The 23,584-nt window shown below is 45.1% G+C and overlaps 1 protein-coding gene across 10 annotated transcripts in view; it reads right to left on the minus strand.

Moving 5' to 3' along the window:
• dlg1b (discs large MAGUK scaffold protein 1b) overlaps window positions 1-23,584 on the minus strand; it is a 166,502-nt gene that overhangs the window by 54,888 nt on the left and 88,030 nt on the right. For 6 of the 10 annotated variants that reach the window (XM_079530381.1, XM_079530385.1, XM_079530384.1 and 3 more), the window contains exons 4-5: window positions 15,818-16,018; window positions 8,939-9,118 (exon numbers count right to left, since the gene is read on the minus strand). In XM_079530381.1, the coding sequence (XP_079386507.1) occupies window positions 8,939-9,118; window positions 15,818-16,018 (381 nt within the window). The remainder of the gene's footprint in view (window positions 1-8,938; window positions 9,119-15,817; window positions 16,019-23,584) is intronic. The other 4 variants (XM_079530380.1, XM_079530388.1, XM_079530387.1 and 1 more) reach the window with 1 other exon arrangement.

Raw genomic sequence — 23,584 nt, forward strand, 5'->3', positions numbered from 1 at the left:
ACCTCTATTGATAGTTAGTGAAGACGGTCAGTAAAGGGGAGAGAGAAGGGGAGAAACATGCAGCAAAGGTCGTCGTGAACGGGACTTGAACAGATCAAAGCCTACATGTGGCCTGCACCTGGACCACTAGGGCAGCGGGGAGCCCAAGAACACTGGTTTTAAATTGTGAAACCATGAAAATGGAATACCTAAGTTCAATTATTAACCACTCTCAATATGCCTTCCGTATTATTGGCATGTCACTATGGGGACATGCCAATGTCCCCATAGTTGTTTTTTAAACAATGTCAATATAACAAATAGAGGTACTAGAAGCACAAGGCCTCGCAACACATTGCAAGCTTGTACTGTAGAGTGTTTGTGTTCGCCCCGAGATCAGGGACCCTTGCATTCATATTGTTAAATGATTCAAAGAAATGTGATAAAAGTTCACATTCAAAGTGTGAATAGCCTACAAGGGAGAATTGAAGGTGGTTCTGACTCACAGCGAATGTTGTGTAACATTTAGGACCCAGCAGGACGGCGTTTGACAATTAGTCAGCCTGCCTTCTGACACTGTCAGCATCACATCACCTCTGACGCTTCCCTGTGCCAACACGCACAACTCTGCTTCCCACGGCGTCTCTAGAACACGTGACACACACACACACACCTGCTTCCCACTTTGTTTCTCTAACACTTTCTCCACCCCCCACACACACATCTCCCTCGTCACTACTTGGTGCCAGTACGAACAGTAATAGTTCACACGTTATCTTGCCAACTGACTCGCGGGCACACACACACACACACACACACACACACACACACACACACACACAGTCACACACACACACACTTTGTGGGTTAGCAGCTCGTCGTGTGAAAGTCTGTACAGATGGTCATGGTAAGGTCTGTAGAGAGCGTCTCTTAGCTTGTGGTTCTACAGCAGTGGTTGTTGTCAAACTTTTTTGGCTCGGGTCGTCCCTGTAAATAACTTCCATGCACGGCACCACCGAATTACATCGTTACCTTATAGCACCTTTTTCATAGAATATGTAAATCCAACGGCCAAAGATACAGTATTATTTTCCATTAGGACAGACTGCAATTTTTCTGGGTGAAGAGATTTGGTTTACTGTATGCTGAATTTGTCACAGGCAGAGCCATTGTTCAGTAAAGCTGAAAAAGTTAAATGATTTGTTTTTGTCCAAAATGGTTTAATAGCAAGACTAGACATACTAGAGCACTAGAGTAGTTTCAGAGCTGAAATTGACCTGTAGATGTGAAAAAAAAGCATACTCGCATACCTGTGAGTTATAAGAATGGAGGTTTTTTAACTTGACTTCAGTTCTATAAACTGTAGTTTCAAATTCTAAATACTATTCACTCAATCTAATTAACCAATATTTAATTATTTTTATATGAGTTTCTGCTTTCATGAAAAAACAAAAATGTAAAAATTCACATTGACTAGCTAAACAAGTTCCGTCACATATCAAAATATTTGGGGGCAACCCGCAACCACTTTTAGAAACCCTGCTGGTCTACAGGTCTGTATATAACCTCCAGTTAGCTCGCTGTCAGCAGGTCTGTAAAGGTCCCGTAAATTAGCTTGTGGTCTACAGGTGTGTATCCACACATCCACACATCCACCTGCCCCCACTAGCCACAGCAGTGAAGACACAAGCTAGGAGACGCATGCACGCACGCACGCAATGCCAATGATGAACGAGACGTATAAACGTGGAGTACCACTCTGCTTTGTGAGAGAATTCAAAGCCACAGCACTGATCCCTACACACATCCCCCGCCAGCAGTGTCGGGGAACATAACTCACGGTGTTGTACGGTGATGTACCCTCCAGCCTGAATCCTTCCCCAAAAATATCCTTTACTCTCCTGATTGACCAGAGAGGTAGTAGGGTTTTTAGCAACTAGTCGACTAGTGAAACCACTAGTCGACCTCTTTGGTACTAGTTGAATAGTTGATAAAAAATAAAATTGCACTTGCCCTCCAATGGCTCCTCGTCAAAGGATTTAAAGTCCACTCATTCCAATTACAGGGGCTCCAAAGAGTCCTGGATTGCTATTTTTCGTCACTACCTCACCGTGCCGGGAGTAGGTAAACAACTAGTTGACTAGTAAACTGGTCAACTAGTAAAAATCAGTAGTCGTGAAAGCCTGAAGAGGTACTATTATGACACTGGTAGGACTATGAGAGCTAGGACGGTGGTAGGTGATGGGTTAAGCTAGGAGGGCAGTGGTAGGTGGTGGGTCAATTTTACAATTTGAAAGTATACAATTATTAAATATGGCCTATGTTGGCCAGAGTGTATTATTTAGTGGGATTATTGGAATAGCGGACATCGTCCGTCAGCTTACCTAATGGCCAAACGGAAATATTACGTCTTATCTTCCAATGTGCACTGACAAAAAACAGTATGAAACCATACATCACAATGGTTCGTATGACAACTGTTCATCAAGTGAAATGCAATGATGGCGACAGCCCTACTGATGAGGTTACGGTAGGACAGATGGTTTATCGTAGGTCAGTTGTTAAGTCATGGGTTTAGCATAATCAATGGTAGGTTACAGTAGAGTAGGTCAGTGACAGGTGATGGTTATGATAGGACAGAGACAGAAAGAGGTGATGGTTATGATAGGACAGAGACAGGTGATGTTATGATAGGACAGGACAGGTGATGGTTATGATAGGACAGACAGGTGATGTTATGATAGGACAGAGACAGGTGATGTTATGATAGGACAGGACAGGTGATGTTATGATAGGACAGACAGGTGATGTTATGATAGGACAGAGACAGGTGATGTTATGATAGGACAGGACAGGTGATGGTTATGATAGGACAGACAGGTGATGTTATGATAGGACAGAGACAGGTGATGTTATGATAGGACAGGACAGGTGATGTTATGATAGGACAGACAGGTGATGTTATGATAGGACAGAGACAGGTGATGTTATGATAGGACAGGACAGGTGATGGTTATGATAGGACAGACAGGTGATGTTATGATAGGACAGAGACAGGTGATGTTATGATAGGACAGGACAGGTGATGTTATGATAGGACAGACAGGTGATGTTATGATAGGACAGAGACAGGTGATGTTATGATAGGACAGAGACAGGTGATGTTATGATAGGACAGGACAGGTGATGGTTATGGTTATGATAGGACAGGACAGTGACAGGTGATGGTTATGATAGGACAGAGACAGAAAGAGGTGATGGTTATGATAGGACAGAGACAGAAAGAAGTGATGGTTATGATAGGACAGAGACAGGTGATGTTATGATAGGACAGGACAGGGGATGGTTATGATAGGACAGGACAGTGACAGGTGATGGTTATGATAGGACAGAGACAGAAAGAGGTGATGGTTATGATAGGACAGGACAGGTGATGGTTATGATAGGACAGGACAGGTGATGGTTATGATAGGACAGGACAGGTGATGGTTATGATAGGACAGGACAGGTGATGGTTATGATAGGACAGGACAGGTGATGGTTATGATAGGACAGTGCCAGGTGATGGTTATGATAGGACAGGACAGGTGATGGTTATGATAGGACAGGACAGGTGATGGTTATGATAGGACAGGACAGTGCCCCAGGTGATGGTTATGATAGGACAGGACAGGTGATGGTTATGATAGGACAGAGACAGGTGATGTTATGATAGGACAGGACAGGTGATGGTTATGATAGGACAGGACAGGACAGTGCCAGGTGATGGTAATGATAGGACAGGACAGGTGATGGTTATGATAGGACAGGACAGTGCCAGGTGATGGTAATGATAGGACAGGACAGGTGATGGTTATGATAGGACAGGACAGGTGATGTTATGATAGGACAGGACAGGTGATGTTATGATAGGACAGGACAGGTACAGGTAGTAAAGTGGTGTTTTTTTGGGGGGGAGAGGAGACCTACCATCAGCCTGCGGTGGAGCCTCTTAGTTCTCCTGAGCGTCCCCATGATGCGTCGGCCCATCTTTTTAGCGTACCACACAGAGTTCAACATCCTGACACACAGTGTGCGTGCACTCCGATACCGGCCCGGCAGACAGACAGACAGCCCTAAGCGGAACTCCTTGCTCGGCGTTCCCCTCCTACTGTTACTCTGATTATCCTGTCGTTGCCAACAGCTGCGCAAGGTAGGTAGCTTTATAGTCACCTCCTCTCTCGCACTCTCTCTCTCTCTCTCTCTCTCTCCCTCTCTCTCTCTCTCTCTCTCCTCCCGCGGTCACTGCCGTGAGGAGAGAGACAGCGAGGAGACGCCTCCCGACGCTGGTATCGTATCGCCGCGTTAGCTCGTTGTTGTTATTGTTGTTGCAGCGTTACAAGCTACAGATCTTTGTCGTTGTTGTTATAGCGCCACCGGGAGGACACGCTGCTCCTGTGGAGGAGGAAGGAAAGAAGGAAGGCAGGCGGCGGAGGAGGAGCAGAGGGGAGGCGCAGGGCAGAGGGATGAAGGGAGGCGTGGGGGGGGTTCATGTCGTCCGTCCCCCCCCAACCCACCACAACCACCACCTCCTAGTCCTCCTCTCTCTTTTCTTGTTCTTTCTCCTTCAAGCTATTCTCATCCTCCCTCTCCCCATGCACCTCCCTCTGCTCCTCCTCCTCCCCTCTCACTAACACAGACACACGGGCGGAGAGGAGGCTGCAGCGACCGAAGAGGAAGAGGAGGTGGTGATGGAGCAGCGAGAGGCTGTGACAGACAGGAGGCTGCATCCACCTCTTCAGAAGAAGAAGACAGAGGATGAGAGAGATGGACAGAACAGAGCAGGGTTGGAGAGAGAGAGAGAGAGAGAGAGAGAGAAAGAGAGTGTAAAACACTATAGATGGACGTGAGGAGAGACAAATCGCCCCGCGATGGATGTATGGCGAGAGAGTGAGTAGGGGAAGGGATAGAGGAGAAGGAACACTTAACCTGTAGAGAGAGACGGACAGAGAGACCAGCGTGACGGAGAGAGAGAGCGCGACCAGTCTGGTCGTTTCTTTCCTGTCCTCTGTATGTGTGTGTGTGTATGTACAGCTGAAAGCAGCAGTACACTGGTGCAGTGGATGAGCGTGGGAGAGTGTGTCAGAGAGAGAGAGAGAGAGAGAGAGAGAGAGACGAGGGGGGGGGGGGTGAGGTAGTTAGTCTCAGTGTCTTCTCTTATGTTTAGGAAATTAAACACTTCCCTTCATCTTATCCTCTCTCCCCTCCCCTCCCCTCCCCTCCTCTCCTCCCTTCCTCTCCTCTCCCCTCCCTTCCTCTCCTCTCCTCTCCTCTCCATCACTCTTCTGGACTGGTAGAGTGATGGAGGGAGTGATGGAGGGAGTGAAGGACAGACGGACAGAGGGATGGATGGATGGATAAGAGAAAGGCTAGAGAGAAAGCAGATTGCGAGGTGAAAGGTGGATGAAATGAAATGAAAGGGGGACGGGGGGATGAAAGCACAGTGAGGATAGGTGGAGGGATGGAGGGAAGGGACAGAGTCAGGACATTGCCGAGGACACTCCTTTGCTTAATGAAAAAGTCTTGTCATTGTAGACATAGGACATGAAGGCAGAGAGAGACAGTGTAGGAGTGACAGACTGTAGGAAAGCTGAGAGGGAGACGGCGTGGAACGAAGGTAGACAACTTTTTCCCATTTTCCTGATTGGTTTTGTCAGCGGTTTGAGATTAATTTGTTCTATAAATAGACTGACTGTCTGCGCCTCCTTCTGTGGGACAGAAGGAATGCTGAGGAACAATAACAGCAGAGAGGAGGAGACAGGAGGAGGAGACAGGAGAAGGAGGAGGAGGAGGAAGAGGAGGGAAAAGCAGTGGGGAGAAGATTGGGGCTCTGCAATAGTGACAAGTCATGTCATGGTCTTGTGAGCCCTTTGTCTCTCTGCGTAACACATGGGAGCTAAAAATACATACAGAGACAATACACAGGGAGACGAGAGAGAGAGAGAGAGAGAGAGAGCGAGAGATAGCGAGAGAGAGAGAGACAGAGAGAGACAGAGAGAGAGAGAGAGAGAGAGAGAGAGAGAGAGAGACAGAGAGAGAGAGAGACAGAGAGAGAGATATATATACATACAGTAGAGAAGAGCGAGGGACATACTGTACATGGCTGTATACAGTATTATGGTTGCTGTCGTCCAGAAGCCTCTTATGTCCGCATTTTAACTTTTGAGTTTTTTCCGTAAATTAACGTGCTATACTTGATCATACTGCAGCGTCACACAAAAGTAGCAAAAACAGCAGGTCTGCAAGCTTGCTATTTTATGGCATTTGAATCCTGGAAAGTAACAGTTTTGGACATATGAGGTTTCCACTTGACAGAGACGCTAACATACAGAGAGATAAAAGGACATAAATATCCAGAGAGAGAGAGAAGGGGGGGGGGGGGGGGATAGATAGAGCCTCATTAAATCTATGGTTGTCCTCCATAGGTTCATCTTTTCCCTCATGCTCCATCCTCCTCTCCTCTCCTCATATACTCTCTCAGCACCTACCCCCTTCCTTTCTCCTGACCTCTCCTCTCCGTCCATGCACCTATCTCTCCATCGTTTATTCCAGTATCAGTACTTTCCTTATGGCCACACACACACACACACACACACACACACACACACACACACACACACACACACACACACACACACACACACACACACACACACACACACACACACACACACACACACACACACACACACACACACACACACACACACACACACACACACACACACACACACACACACACCAGGGGTCCACCGTCCAAATAGACTGTTGTAAGGGTCTGCAACTGAGAGTGTGACACATGGAACTATTGCATTATGAAACTGCGAGCCCTGAGAAAGGCTCAGAATCACAGCAAATAATGTGACAAATAATGTGACAAAAAATAAATCGTGAAAATGTGTGCAAATCTTTGAATACATGCTGTATATTCTTTCACAGCAAACAGTTTAACTTAAATCTTTGCTTCTGGGCGATCCCTGGAACAAAATATTTTGAGGTGGAGGTCGGCGGCCAAATACAGATAATTCTGAGGGTTCTTGACATGAATACGTTTGAGAACCACTGACATATAGAAACATAGTTTTTTTCAGAAAACTGTCAGGATTTAGAAGACATTTGTATTATCTGGTATCACGTATCAATGGGTTAAGTCACTTGAATCACCTTTCTTCCCCATTCTGATGCACAGTTTGAACTACAGCAAACAGGCAAAGTTCTAATCTGTGATTTGTGAAACAGCATGAAAGGAATCGCCCCCTCCACCATAACTCTGTCCCACAAACAATTAGCACAATATGTATAATTATGATACGACATTGAGGTTATTATGATTCCTGCTGATATCCTACAGACAACCAGTTGAACAAATTGCAGATTGAGGCTTTAACCGTTGCTTGTATGAAATAAAACACTAACACTCTTGCTATAGTCTGACCACTTCAAGTACTCTTTCATCTTAAAATAACTACTATCTGAAAATAGACCATTGTACATGGGCTACAGGACTAGCTATTTTTGGTGTGCAGCATGCTTCCATAGAACAATTAGACCATTGCTTCTCAAAGTGGGGTCCGGGGACCTGCAGGGGGTTCTTGTAGCGGCACATTCATTTTAACCACGGAACCACAGAAGTATTAATGACCTCACATCTCCCAGTGAACGGTTGTGTGTGTGTGTGTGTGTGTGTGTGTGTGTGTGTGTGTGTGTGTGTGTGTGTGTGTGTGTGTGTGTGTGTGTGTGTGTGTAGCATGTGCATGTTACATTTGCAAGACTCAATGGCTCCTCTGTCTTCAACAGTACTCGGCTGTACAAAATTACCAACAAAAATAATCCTAAATATAGCCGCTGTCGGGAGGAAACCACCTCACTTAACTCAACCACACAGTTGTATTGTGTAGAGGTAGAGAAACAGAGTGAATAGTTTGTTTGATGATATGAACATTATGTTGATGTGAAATCAAAAACGTCAACACGGGATGCACTGTATGTGGCTCGGTCACTGGCCAAGTTTATTTCACACTTCACAGCCAAAGATCTAGGCTCAAATCCACCTCACGACTTGTCACCACGATCACCTCTGATAAAACAGTTACTGTACCTCCTAGACAACAGCCTCAGCCTTTCAGGAGCGTTCGTGGGATTCTTTCATATCGTCGCTGTCGAACAAAAATGACAGAGTGCCATTAACACTAAAAGTGGTAGCGCTTGGGTGCCACATGATCGGAGCTAATTTGATTATGACGCATGTCCGATTTGTCACCATCTTGAATGCTAGTAGCAATAGCGCTAATGCTAGCGAGCTAAGACAATGTCCATCATTTCTCCAGAAAACACCAATATTCCAATCGCGATGACGGCAAAATCAGAAATGAGCTCTGAACCTTGCCGATCTGTTCAAAACCACGGACGGACAACGCCGTATTTTCAGAGAAAACAGCATGGAAAGGTCGTGGCTAATACAGAAGCTACTGGAGCGGCATGCACAGAAACAGTGCAGGCGAGGCCCTCAACCATGCATATTAACCGGAGCGATTAAAAAATGAAAAACAGAGAGGCTTTCTTATATTGATATGAAGCACATTAAAACGAGCATGTACTCGCCCTCTGCACCAAGCGTATTAATTTGATAGGACGATTATACACGTCTAAAGCACTGTATGGCCCGTGGTATACTGTGAAGGCATTTATTGTATGCGCTCTCTGATCATTCATCCACTAGTTGCGAGTTTCGACATGTTGTGAGCTTGTAGATCGGTTATTAACAGCATGCAACCAAGTGTAACATCAGCCATTACGACACCATCAAGGCCCGCCAAAATAGATAACGTACAATACGTTGGGGGGGTCCTTGACATGACAAACAAAGAAACAAAAACTTTGAGAACCACTGCAGCACCCGCGGCTTGCCGCGTGACGTTACCTGGTACGGAGGCTGGCTTTGGGGGAAGGGGGCGGACACGGAGGAGCAGGAGGGGAGGGGGCTGTCGTCAGGGTGGGGGTGGCAGTACAGGGTGGAGGAGGAGGAGATAGGGGGAGGGGCCTGAGGAAGGCCTAACGAGGAGGAGGAGGGCCCGTCAAAGATGCACTCCAGAGAGACCACCTGGAGAAGAGGTGGTGGTGGTGGTGGTGGAGGGAGGGGAGGTGGGGTTCACCATGGCAGGAGGCCAAGGGTTAGGAGAATGGAAAAGAAAGAAAGAAAGATAGTTAATTAAATAAAACTATATGGAAGAGGTTAAGGAGGTGATGAGAGAGAGAGAGAGAGAGAGAGAGAGAGAGAGAGAGAGAGAGAGAGAGAGAGAGAGACTAAAAAGTAAGTAAATAGCTCTATATTCTGATAGTATAGTGTTTGTTCAGTGTTAAATACTGTAGCTCCATATTTTGACAGTAGTGTTTGTTCAGTAACAGACATGTCTCTCTGGCTCTTTAGTAAACAGAAAATATATTCTCAGGTCAGGATACCATTTTTGGCAAAATCAGGAGAGAGAACTCATAGACGAGTGTAATTAGAAGTGATGAATAAAATAAAATAAAGAAAAAAATAGCCACCATAATTGGAAGTGGAACACAAGCTGTATAAATTGTATCCCACCCACTTTCCCGTTTCATAAACGGTTGGAGAAACGGACGACCCTGTTACGGAACACACTACACATCAATGATTACTAAGCTTTACTGACCGTTCACTTTCTTGGTTAACCTTTTAACCAAGAAAGATCACTTATAGCACCTTTAACGTACGTCTGTACGTCTGTGGAAATAGGCCCTTTACACGTTTGCAGAGAAACAGCTGAAGGTAATTGCGGGTGTGTTTCATTTAAGGTGCTCCTGTGTTGCCAAGTCAATTAAATGGACTTGACTTGCAGCATGTTTAAAATCTAAATGTAATGAGGGTCATGTGTTATGCTATGCAGATACCATGTTATTCTCTTTTATGTTAGCGTTGCTCTTCATCATAAGAGTGCCCCACAAAAGTAGTGAAAGTAATACTGTAGCTCACAACCGTGAGCTTGTAGATTGGCAATGTTCACTACTTTCAAATGAGGAAGAAAAAGGGTCAGTAGAGAGCCTGGTGTCTGAGGGAACAGTATACGGCCACAAGGTGGCGCCAACGTTCTGCTAATGATTACCATTAGAAACATCACCTTTCTAACTCGTCTAATGGCATATGAAAACTAGCACCTCTTTCACATAATAAATCATATTTAGTGGTAGGGGGAATCAGTGTAGATTTTATTTTCCCCTCAAAATAACTAAAAACACAGCCATTAATTCCAAACTGCTGGCAACAAAAGTGAGTGTCAATATTTTGTGTGGCCACCTTTACTTTCCAGCACTGCCTTCACCCTCCTGGGCATGGAGTTCACCAGAGCTTCACAGGTTGCCACTGGAATCATCGCCCACTCCTCCATGATGACATCACGGAGCTGGTGGAACTGGGAACCAACATGTACTGTGATGATCCCCTCCCTTCAGAAACTGGGCCGCAGGGCAGTATTCCAACATGATAATGACCCCAAACACACCTCCAAGATGACACACCTCACTATCTTGCTAAAGAAGCTGAGAGTAAAGATGATGGACTGGCCAAGCATGTCTCCTAAACCCTATTGAGCATCTCTGGGGCATCCTCAAACGGAAGGTGGAGGAGCGTAAGGACTCTAACATGCACCAGCTCCGTGATGTCATCATGGAGGAGTGGGCGATGATTCCAGTGGCAACCTGTGAAGCTCTGGTGAACTCCATGCCCAGGAGGGTGAAGGCAGTGCTGGAAAGTAATGGTGGCCACACAAAATATTGACACTTGGGCCCAATTTGGACATTTTCACTTAAGGGTGTACTCACTTTTGCTGCCAGCAGTTTGGAATGAATGGCTGTGTTTTTTGTAAAATCTACACTGATATCCAAGCTGTACACCGACTACTTTACATTGTATCAAAGTGTAATTTCTTCAGTGTTGTGTCCTTTGTTTTCCTTTCAAAACTTCCAATTTCACTTGTTTATCGTGTATCCTCTCCCTCTCCCCCGGTTGGATAAAATTGGTATCCTGACCTTAGTGTGTATTGTCGGTATACTAAGGAGCTTGAGAGGAGGGGAGACCCCCCCCCCCCCCCTTAAGTATCCAAAATATATATTTTGGGCTATTGTGTGCACAGTTCGTGCCAGGTATTAAACGTTGTGTGGAGGTTGTGACAGCGTGTGGAGCAGCATGCGGGATACAACGACAGGAAGGAAGTCCATATGGCGAGCAGGACAGGGCAGGATGAAGCCGTGCTCCTTGAAATTAGACAGCATCACAGCAGGGTCGCACACGCACACACCCAACACAACCCCAGTACAGCATGGTCGCACACGCACACACCCAACACAACCCCACTACAGCATGGTCGCACACGCACACACCCAACACAACCCCAGTACAGCATGGTCGCACACGCACACACCCAACACAACCCCAGTACAGCATGGTCGCACACGCACACAGACAACACAACCCCACTACAGCATGGTCGCACATGCACACACCCAACACAACCCCAGTACAGCATGGTCGCACACGCACACACCCAACACAACCCCAGTACAGCATGGTCGCACACGCACACAGACAACACAACCCCACTACAGCATGGTCGCACACGCACACACCCAACACAACCCCAGTACAGCATGGTCGCACACGCACACAGACAACACAACCCCACTACAGCATGGTTGCACACGCACACACCCAACACAATCCCACAGCATGGTCGCACATGCACAAACACAACCCTGGTACAAAGTTTCACAATGGAAACAAGCACACTGGGGGTTTGTTTTGTTAACCTGTTAGCATAACCATTGCCTGTACAATAAGCATAGAGGATTAGATAATGAAGATCGGCAATTTTCACTATCTTTTCGGGAGGCATACTTTGGTTAGACATACCATTGGTCTGACTGTATTAAGGTTGGTGAGGGGTGCGTTAAAACGACCGGATTAAGGTTGGTGAAGGGTGTGTTAAGGTTGAGAGAGGGTTAAGGTTAAGTTTAGGTGTGCTGCCCCATGGGAGGTTAGGGTGAGGGTTTGAGATATCGGACCAATGGTATGTCTAACACAAGTAAGACGCGTAAACGCGGGAAGCGAACGAAGCTGTTGTGGCAGTCTGACTGGTGGCGGGCGGGTGGTGTTACAGCGTGACACACACACAGACACACAGACAGTTTTGGCCAGCTTCTATAGTTAGTGCTCACTTCGTTCGCAATTAAAAAAAAGAAATACAAACTTGAGCCCTTAATGACACAAAATATTGATTGATTGTTGATTATTTAATTGAATTATTGATTCAATAAATTGAATTATTGGTTAATCGATTAGTTGTATTAACTGTTGCACCCCAAGACTCAGACGAGATGAAAACGTCCTCCTTAACCACTTCGACAATCTTTGCAGAACATAGCAGATCTCACAACGTGCCGCAGCACGGTGTGTTGTGAGCTTGTAGATCTGCCATTTTCAGCAGAGATATTCAATGTAGAGCAAAAACAGAGAAGCACCGCTCTACAACATATGGGGCATGGTCGAACACAACACAAATTCCACACAAAACCAGACTAAAAACAGACAACACGATTTTGGCACGGTCGCACACGCACAAACCAAATACAAACCGACAAGGACTAATGGAGTCAAACCCAGACAGCATGACCCAAAGAAACCCAACCCAGTCCTTGTCTAGCCAGAGTGACGGCCTAAATAATGCATTGGGATCATTGTACCTTTGTTGAATCATGGAAAAAATACTGAGGGCGTGTGTGGTAACCAGGTTAAACCTATGTACTTTAGTGTGGTAACTAGGTTAAATCTATGTACTTTAGTGTGGTAACTAGGTTAAATCTATGTACTTTAGTGTGGTAACCAGGTTAAATCTATGTACTTTAGTGTGGTAACCAGGTTAAATCTATGTACTTTAGTGTGGTAACTAGGTTAAACCTATGTACTTTAGTGTGGTAACTAGGTTAAACCTATGTACTTTAGTGTGGTAACCAGGTTAAACCTATGTACTTTAGTGTGGTAACTATGTTAAATCTATGTACTTTAGTGTGCTAACCAGGTTAAACCGGTGTACTTTAGTGTGGTAACTAGGTTAAATCTATGTACTTTAGTGTGGTAACTAGGTTAAATCTATGTACTTTAGTGTGGTAACCAGGTTAAACCTATGTACTTTAGTGTGGTAACTAGGTTAAAACTATGTACTTTAGTGTGGTAACTAGGTTAAATCTATGTACTTTAGTGTGGTAACCAGGTTAAACCTATGTACTTTAGTGTGGTAACTAGGTTAAAACTATGTACTTTAGTGTGGTAACTAGGTTAAATCTATGTACTTTAGTGTGGTAACTAGGTTAAACCTATGTACTTTAGTGTGGTAACTAGGTTAAAACTATGTACTTTAGTGTGGTAACCAGGTTAAACCTATGTACTTTAGTGTGGTAACTAGGTTAAAACTATGTACTTTAGTGTGGTAACTAGGTTAAAGCTATATTTTTGAGAAAGTTTGAATAATGTGGAGAACTACTGATTTAGAAGGCATTTGTAGAATTAGCCATCTGTGTCACCTTAGCATTTAACCACATTAAATTAAACACATTATTTTAAACTGTAGCTATTGAAAAATAGCAGATATAGCTCGGGAAAACGTGTCCAAATCTTTGAATATATATTCTTGCAAACGTTTTTATCTCAAATATTTGCTCCTGGGGGGTCCCTGGAATAACATTTTGAGATGTGGGTCAAATAGATAGAATTCTGGGGGTCCTTGACATGAAATAGTTTGAGAACCACTGACATAGAAACATGGATTTAGAAAGCATTTGTAGAATCTGGTCTCGGGTCTTAATGAGTTGAATATTCATGATGTCACTGAGTTCTGAACAACTACTAACAACAAGCTGACTGCCACTGGGGGATGACATCATCACGCCATGACAGGAAGTATGACCAGCAACACCAATGAGCTTCATTGATCAATGATGATGTCATAATTACACATACGTAGCAGTACAGTATGTGTACCACAGCACAGGTGTGTGTGTGCGTGTGCGTGTGTGCGTGTGCGTGTGCGTGTGTGTGAGAGACAGACAGACAGACAGACAGACAGACAGACAGTATTAAAAAATACATTAGAGTGACATACACACAAGGGCGGCTCACAGAAACAAATGAGAGAAAAAGAGAAGACAGGCAGAGAGAGAGAGAGAGAGAGATAGATAAATAGATAGATAGATAGAGATACAGAGAGAGAATACAGCCCTGTTCAGAGCTGGTGTTTGGACTTTGAGTGAGCCTCGTTCCCAGCCTTTCCTCATCTCCCAGGAGAAAAGCCATGGGAACCGACATGATGCGGAGAATGTCTGTAGGGGCGGGACTTCCGCCGGGCATCACAGCGCTAAACATTTTGTTAGCGCCGCACTCTGACACCGCTGGTGCGTCGTCCTCTTAAAACATTATAAACATTTTGTAAGTGAAGGGTCGCACTCAGCGTGACGAGATCTAGGACTTTTCCATTTATCCACATGCCTTCGATATGGAAACGAACGTCTTGTCTGAACAGGGCCAAAGACAAAGACAGAGAGGCCCCCGTTTCCACCAAAAGGACTTTGGGTCTAGAAGTGGTTCCGTTATAGGTTCTTGGAACTTTTGGTGATTTCACGGAACCGGCAGCCATTCTTTGGTTCCAATTCCGAACCAACCTTTTAGGGTTCTGAACCAATACATTTTCAGTGAAAACACTCTGAATTGGTTCAATAATAGGCGGGAAAACCCTGGTGGAAAAGACCTGAACCGGTTCAACCCCGGTGGAAAAGACCTGAACCGGTTCAACCCCGGTGGAAAAGACCTGAACCGGTTCAACCCGGTGGAAAAGACCTGAACCGGTTCAACCCTGGTGGAAAAGACCTGAACCGGTTCAACCCTGGTGGAAAAGACCTGAACCGGTTCAACCCTGGTGGAAAAGACCTGAACCGGTTCAACCCTGGTGGAAAAGACCTGAACCGGTTCAACCCTGGTGGAAAAGACCTGAACCGGTTCAACCCTGGTGGAAAAGATCTGAACCGGTTCAACCCTGGTGGAAAAGACCTGAACCGGTTCAACCCTGGTGGAAAAGACCTGAACCGGTTCAACCCTGGTGGAAAAGGGGCCAGAGAGGTCGAGAGGTTTGGAACCATAGATATATATAAGAAAGCTAGATGGCTCACCCGCGCTCTGGCCAATGGAGAGCGACATTGCTACGTGGCGGCCATCTTACCTCGGGGCCACATAACATTGTGTCTATGGGGAATGTACTCTTAAATAACCACAACTTGCTAAATTTTCAACCGATTTTCAAACGGTTTGGTTTGTTATAAACGTCAGAGACGTCCGCATACTTATATGCTTTTATACGACGTTCATATAAAAAATAAAATTAAGCAGATAAGCGTCCTGCATCATAGCCACGTTTGTAAATCCGTCAAGATTTGAGCGAGTTATGACTGTTTTTTTTTGTGCTGCCATTGAACATACTGTACTGTAGCCCCGAAGTAAGATGGCCACCGGGTGAACGACGTCAGAAACTCCGCCTTAAGCCATCTAGACTTTATATATATCTATGTTTGGAACTATAACAAAAACATAATGGCCACCGGTTCCGTGAAAGCACCAATGCTCCAAGAATGTATAACGGAACCAGTTCTAGAACCAAAGTTATTTTGGTGGAAAAGGGGCCAGAGAGAGAGAGAGAACTGTGAACCACCTCAGTGGTGAGAAACGGCGCCCCCCTACCTTCATGGGGGAGATGTGCGCGTGGGCCACATAGCCGTGCACGTTCTCGATCTGAGACACGCTCTTCTCCGACACGTGCACCAGCTCCGGCCCCGTCCCCGATGACACCGACGCCGGGGCCACAGGCTCCGCCTCCTCCGTCAGCTGAGGGGAGCTGAGGTCCTCCTGGGGAGACACATCCTCCTCATGGTGCTTGTACTTCTGCACGGGCGAGAGAGACAGAGAGCGAGAGAGAGGGAGAGAGACAGACAGAGTGTGAGAGAGAGAGTCAGTACAAGGCTTTGTTGATTCCAAAAGATGGGGTGATTGATGAAGTGACAGGTTGATGACCATATGACATGAAGCAAGGCAGCAAAGACCAGAGGCCAGAGGTTGAGGGTTCTACTCCCTGCAGAGTGCCGACAGCTGATGGAAGAGGACACGTGCTAGCAGACCTCCCAATAATACACTGTGATCACCGTGTACGGCTGTACGCGTGTCTGTGTGTTACAGTACACTCAAACGTGCATAGTATCCCCCCCCCCACCCACAGCCACACACTAAATGTTATGTCAGGTGTGTATGATTAACTGATGGATATCCCTTCCTCCGCTCCCCACACACACAGAGACCACAGCACAGCTGCAGTTTCCATGGCAACCAGCTCCGAGAACCTGTACCCCGCCCCCCCCCCCCACACACACACACACACACACACAGAAACGGAGGTTGTGTGTGTGTGTGTGTGTGTGTGTGTGTGTGTGTGTGTGTGTGTGTGTGTGTGTGCGAGAGAGTAGGTTGTTGATACATCATTACAGATCATACATACAGAATGCTCCATGCAGTCATTAACAGACCTCATCGTCGAATACTTGTATCTCCATGATTTATACTTTCATGTTTTTTTGCACAACGGAGACGGCCAAGCAGCAGCGCTTGCTGCACCTGGCAGTTATGACTCGAGTGTTATTATTTTTCTTTATTCGTGAATGAATTCTTTATTTCAACAGTGTCACACGAAAGTAGCAAGACTAGCCAATCTACATACAGCTGATCTACAAACTTCCGGCAGTGGTTCCCAAACTTTTTAGCTCGAGACCCAAATAGATGTTTGCCCGGCACCCAAACTAGTGAAAATAGCATAGCACCCAAACTAGTGAAAAAAGCATAGCACCCAAACTAGTGAAAAAAGCATAGCACCCAAACTAGTGAAAATAGCAGATCTACAGTACGTGCCTATTTTCACTAGTTCATGTTTATTGTGTTGATTTGTTTTATTTGAAATGGAACGTCTACTATTTTGTATTAATTGGAATTATACCCCACAACCCACTGTTGGGAAACGAAAATCACGTGTGTGTGTGTGTGTGTAACGTGCAACGTCGTGGTGTTTGTGAATAGGTGAATTTGAAGTATACTGTAAAGTGCATATGAGTTGTCGGATAGACCAGAAAGAAAGCGGAAGGCGCTATATATAACTGCAGTCAATTTCCCATTTAGTTTGCGCGCGCGCGCACGCACGCACGCACGCACGCACGCACGCACACACACACACACACACACACACACACACACACACACACACACACACACACACACACACACACACACACACACACACACACACACACACACACACACACACACACACACACACACACACACACACACACACACACACACACACACACACACACACACACACACACACACACACACACACACACACAACCTCCGTTTCTGTGTGTGTGTGTGTGTGTGTGTGTGAGCGAGAGAGTAGGTTGTTGATACATCATTACAGATCATACATACAGAATGCTCCATGCAGTCATTAACAGACCTCATCGTCGAATACTTGTATCTCCATGATTTATACTTTCATGTTTTTTTGCACAACGGAGACGGCCAAGCAGCAGCGCTTGCTGCACCTGGCAGTTATGACTCGAGTGTTATTATTTTTCTTTATTCGTGAATGAATTCTTTATTTCAACAGTGTCACACGAAAGTAGCAAGACTAGCCAATCTACATACAGCTGATCTACAAACTTCCGGCAGTGGTTCCCAAACTTTTTAGCTCGAGACCCAAATAGATGTTTGCCCGGCACCCAAACTAGTGAAAATAGCATAGCACCCAAACTAGTGAAAAAAGCATAGCACCCAAACTAGTGAAAAAAGCATAGCACCCAAACTAGTGAAAAAAGCATAGCACCCAAACTAGTGAAAAAAGCATAGCACCCAAACTAGTGAAAATAGCAGATCTACAGTACGTGCCTATTTTCACTAGTTCATGTTTATTGTGTTGATTTGTTTTATTTGAAATGGAACGTCTACTATTTTGTATTAATTGGAATTATACCCCACAACCCACTGTTGGGAAACGAAAATCACGTGTGTGTGTGTGTGTGTGTGCGTAACGTGCAACGTCGTGGTGTTTGTGAATAGGTGAATTTGAAGTATACTGTAAAGTGCATATGAGTTGTCGGATAGACCAGAAAGAAAGCGGAAGGCGCTATATATAACTGCAGTCAATTTCCCATTTAGTTTGCGCGCACACGCAAACGCACACGCACGCACACACACACACACACACACACACACACACACACACACACACACACACACACACACACACACACACACACACACACACACACACACACACACACACACACACACACACACACACACACACACACACACACACACACACACACACACACACACACACACACACACACACACACACACACACACACACACACACACACACACACACCTCTCCTGTGAGCTGGTCTCCTAGCAACGGGCTGGCAGGTGCATCATCATCAGTGCTGTCAGCACAACCTTCTACAATCAACCAAGGGTCAAAGTTCAAACGCTGGAGAGAGAGGTGCCTGTTTCCTACACAAAGGTTTCTCTCCCACCCAACGACACAACACCAACTGTATGTGTGTCTCTCTCGCTGTGTGTGTGTGTCTCTCTCTCGCTGTGTGTGTGTGTCTCTCTCTCGCTGTGTGTGTGTCTCTCTCTCGCTGTGTGTGTGTGTGTCTCTCTCTCGCTGTGTGTGTCTCTCTCTCGCTGTGTGTGTGTGTCTCTCTCTCGCTGTGTGTGTGTCTCTCTCTCGCTGTGTGTGTGTGTCTCTCTCTCGCTGTGTGTGTCTCTCTCGCTGTGTGTGTGTCTCTCTCTCACTGTGTGTGTGTGTCTCTCTCTCACTGTGTGTGTGTCTCTCTCTCGCTGTGTGTGTGTCTCTCTCTCGCTGTGTGTGTGCGTGCGTGCGTGCGTGCGTGCGTGCGTGCGTGCGTGCAATTTTGTGTCCCTGCTCTTCTATTGAGACATTTAGATTGTGTCAAAGGTCATGTCTCACCTAGACACAGGATGTGACACAATTTTTTACCTGGAGGTTCAAATCCTGGATGGAATGGAAAGTAAAGTATGCATAGTGCTGGTTTTTGCCAGGTGCTTGAAAAGCGCCTGGACTAATTTGCACCCACCTTTAGACTTTAGTGGCGACTTTAGTGACGACCTATGATTGGCTTACTAGTGACCTAGAGTCATGATTGGCTGCCTCCTAGCGACCTTACTAGTGACCTGGAGTCATGATTGGTTGCCTCCTAATCCAATGACAGTCTGAACGGCATAAAAACCCATACTCTGAAAGCTGCAACGCAGAGAAAATGGCAACACAAGCTAACAGAGAAGCTAATGTTATCAGCTAACTGGAAGCTAGAGGACCACCATAACAAAACGTATGTCAGTTGATACTATCAATGATAAGGGCTACCAACTAAACCCTATAGAAGCTCTCGTCATCCTGTTACCTAACCGACACTGACTTTGCTGATGACATCGCACTTATCAGTCAATCATTGGAATACGCTCAGGCTCTCCTTCAGTCTCTTGAGCAGGCCTCCAACTGTGTTGGTCTTTATCTTAACGAGACGAAAACTGAATACGTAAATATATGCAAATCCAACAATAACCACATTATAAAAACACTTAACACTCCTCTGAAACAGGTTGATGACTACAAGTATTTGGGTTCATATATATCTTCTTTCTTAAAGGACTTTCAAACTAGGAAGGGTATGGCCTGGTCAGCCTGCAATGAATAGTAAGTAATAGTAATGTTAAAAGTAACGATCATTGAGCCGATTCTAGTCTATGGCTCCGAGACATGGACACTTTCAAAGAAACTAGAGAAACGGTTGGATGGCACTTACACCCGCCTTCGAATGAGAGCACAAAATCTGTCTTGAAAGAGCCACCCACTCTAATTACGGCAACCTTCCCCGTGTCTCTTCACTAGTCCGATGCATTAGAACACAGTTTGCCGGCCACTGCTACAGAGCTGACAATGAGGTTATATCTTCCCTTCTTCTCTGGAGTCCTGCCTCAAAGCAGACCAGAGGTAGAAAACTGTCGTTCCCTGATGTCATCGCTAGGGACACATGCATCAGTAAGCAGGAACTGGGGATGGCAATGAAGGACCGGAAAGTCTGGCGTGGCATTGTGAAATCCATGATCTCGACCGCAGTCGAAAAATGATGATGATGATAACAAAACACAGTGAGTGAACAAACAAAAGAACGTCAGAAACTAACAAAAATGGGCGCTACAAGAGCATGTTGCACCTGGCAGTTCTGTCTGAGTCATTCTTGTTTCACCAGCAGATGAATGTCCCCCGTGTCCCAGTCTATTCCCCGCACTGTCCCCACATAAGGACGTCTTTGTGTTGTGTTTGGGACCTGCAAGCTCGCAACGTGGTGTGAAGCGACGCGTTTCGACTCAAGCTTGTAGATCTGCTGCTTTTGCCATTTTTGAATTTGAATCCTGAAAAGTGACAGTTTGAGGTTTACGCCCGACAGAGACGATATTTTGAATAGAGACACTTCCCAGTACAACAACAGTCTTCTACTGTTATACTGGGAGCTGACCAGTACAACCACAGTCTTCTACTGTTGTACTGGGAGCTGACCAGTACAACCACAGTCTTCTACTGTTGTACTGGGAGCTGACCAGTACAACCACAGTCTTCTACTGTTGTACTGGGAGCTGACTAGTACAACCACAGTCTTCTACTGTTGTACTGGGAGCTGACCAGTACAACCACAGTCTTCTACTGTTGTACTGGGAGCTGATCAGTACAACCACAGTCCTCTACTGTTGTACTGGGAGCTGACCAGTACAACCACAGTCTTCTACTGTTGTACTGGGAGCTGACCAGTACAACCACAGTCTTCTACTGTTGTACTGGGAGCTGATCAGTACAACCACAGTCCTCTACTGTTGTACTGGGAGCTGACCAGTACAACCACAGTCTTCTACTGTTGTACTGGGAGCTGACCAGTACAACCACAGTCCTCTACTGTTGTACTGGGAGCTGACCAGTACAACCACAGTCTTCTACTGTTGTACTGGGAGCTGACCAGTACAACCACAGTCTTCTACTGTTGTACTGGGAGCTGACCAGTACAACCACAGTCTTCTACTGTTGTACTGGGAGCTGACCAGTACAACCACAGTCCTCTACTGTTGTACTGGGAGCTGACCAGTACAACCACAGTCCTCTACTGTTGTACTGGGAGCTGACCAGTACAACCGCAGTCTTCTACTGTGGTACTGGGAGCTGACTAGTACAACCGCAGTCTTCTACTGTGGTACTGGGAGCTGACCAGTACAACCACAGTCTAGTATCGTTCAGTCTTCTACTGTTATACTGGGAGCTGACCAGTACAACCACAGTCTTCTACTGTTGACCACTGGGAGCTGACCAGTACAACCAGTCTTCTACTGTTGTACTGGGAGCTGACCAGTACCAAAGGCCACTAAATCCCTACGCTAGAGTAATTATGGGCTAACTGCTTGCTCAGGGGCAACTGCTGAGGGAGTGAAGTGTGCCAAGGGTTTGCCATGGTTCATGGATTTTAACCTGCAACAATCCTGAGCCTTCAGGATACAGCTGTCCTCAGTGACACATGCAGACCCCTACCCCCACACACGTTGGTATAACTATACTTTTGAGGACAGCAAAATTGTACGACGACAATTTTATAAAAGGACCTTTTGACAATGTTTTGCCATTTTTATCCTTATGCCTAAAGCCTGGGTTGTACTGGTGTTCTTGCAGTTGTGTGCCACCCAAGTACAACTCAGTTGCAGAGATGGGCAATATTTAAAATACATGTATTTGAAATACGTATTTTCTGTATTTGAAAAAACAGAAAATGCGTATTTTCTGTATTTGAAAATACATTTACAATGTGTTATAATTTTCTTTTTAAAGTATTTCAAATTGTATTTCAAATACTGCCCATCTCTGTCAGTTGTCACGCAAGACGCTTCGACGTGTTGTGAGCTTGTAGATCTCTTCTTGAGCGCACAATTCGGTAAAACTTTGCCATAACTCCCAACACAAAAGCCTGAATCTAATCTCTAAATTCCCAATCCTAACCGAAACCTTAATCTTCTCCTAACTATACCTGCACAAATCTTCTTTAACCACAAAAACAGTTCACAGAGAAGTTAAAGGGGAAAACCACCCATTTTCAACATTTTACTATGTCATTAATGTACCTTAGAGCTGTTGTGTGGAAATAATAAAAAAGTTCCCCCATTCTGTGTTTCCTAGAACTGTAATTATAAAAAAAATCACACCCGTGTGAACTGAGTGGTGTAAGGTTTTATATAGCATGATCAGCTGTGGTCTGACGTAATGTCTGACGTAATGAAATCACACAAAATATGTTAAGTAAAAAAAGCTATCATTTTTGATAAATGTATGTATCACACCTGGATGTGATTTCACAACTGGCTTTTTTTGCGCAGAGAAAATGACCACGGTTGCTACGGTCATCCAGTTCACCCGGGTGTGATTTAATTACGTCAGAAATTATTTTGAACATAGCAACCACGGTCATTTTTTTATGCACACAAAAGCCAGTTGTAGGAGTGGTTTACACCACTCAAAAATCATTAACATGGTGAAACACATCTTGATGATGTAATCAAGATGTGTTTCACCATGTTAATGATTTTTTTTCAGACCTCTAGTTCTAGGAAACACAGAATGGGGGAACTTTTTTATTATTTCCACACAACAGATCTAAGGTATATTAATGACATAGTAAAATGTTGAAAATGAGTGGAATGCCCCTTTAAACACAAAAACAACAATTTATTATTTTGTTTGGACCAATATTTCATCCAATTAAAACATTCTTACTCCACTTGTGGGAATATTCGGCTCTCACTGGAATAGTAATACATTTTAAGCACTTTCATTTAGGTTTTCAATTAAAGACAAAAGTCATGTGAAAATCTAAATATACCAGAGTCAAAATGCAATGCACGATCGTGAGCACAATTGTGTGTATTAGCACATTAAGCAGACTACAGTTATGAATATAAATTATAATATAAGCTAATTCTGCTAGACTAGTGTGGTGACATTTGGCTCTCACAAAGTAGGCTATAGTAATAGTCTCTGTTATTTTACAAGATTCAAATTCAAAAACGGCAAAAGCAGCAGTGGGGCGACCGGTTTGCAGATCTGCTACTTGTGGTGCTTGTGTGTGACACTGTGGTATGATCGAGTAAGGTAATAATAAATGTATATAATATAATAATATAGCAAATTCTACTATACTTGTGGGGACATTTGGCTCAAGTACAGTAACACAAATATACACACACAGTGGAGGCAGGGTTGTAGTGTGCTGGGTGCATATGTATGTATGTGCGTGCGTGCGTGCGTGCGTGCGTGCGTGCGTGCGTGCGTGCCGTGTGTGA

Source organism: Electrona antarctica (assembly GCF_951216825.1).
Source record: "Electrona antarctica genome assembly, chromosome: 19".
Classification (NCBI taxonomy): Eukaryota; Metazoa; Chordata; class Actinopteri; order Myctophiformes; family Myctophidae; genus Electrona; species Electrona antarctica.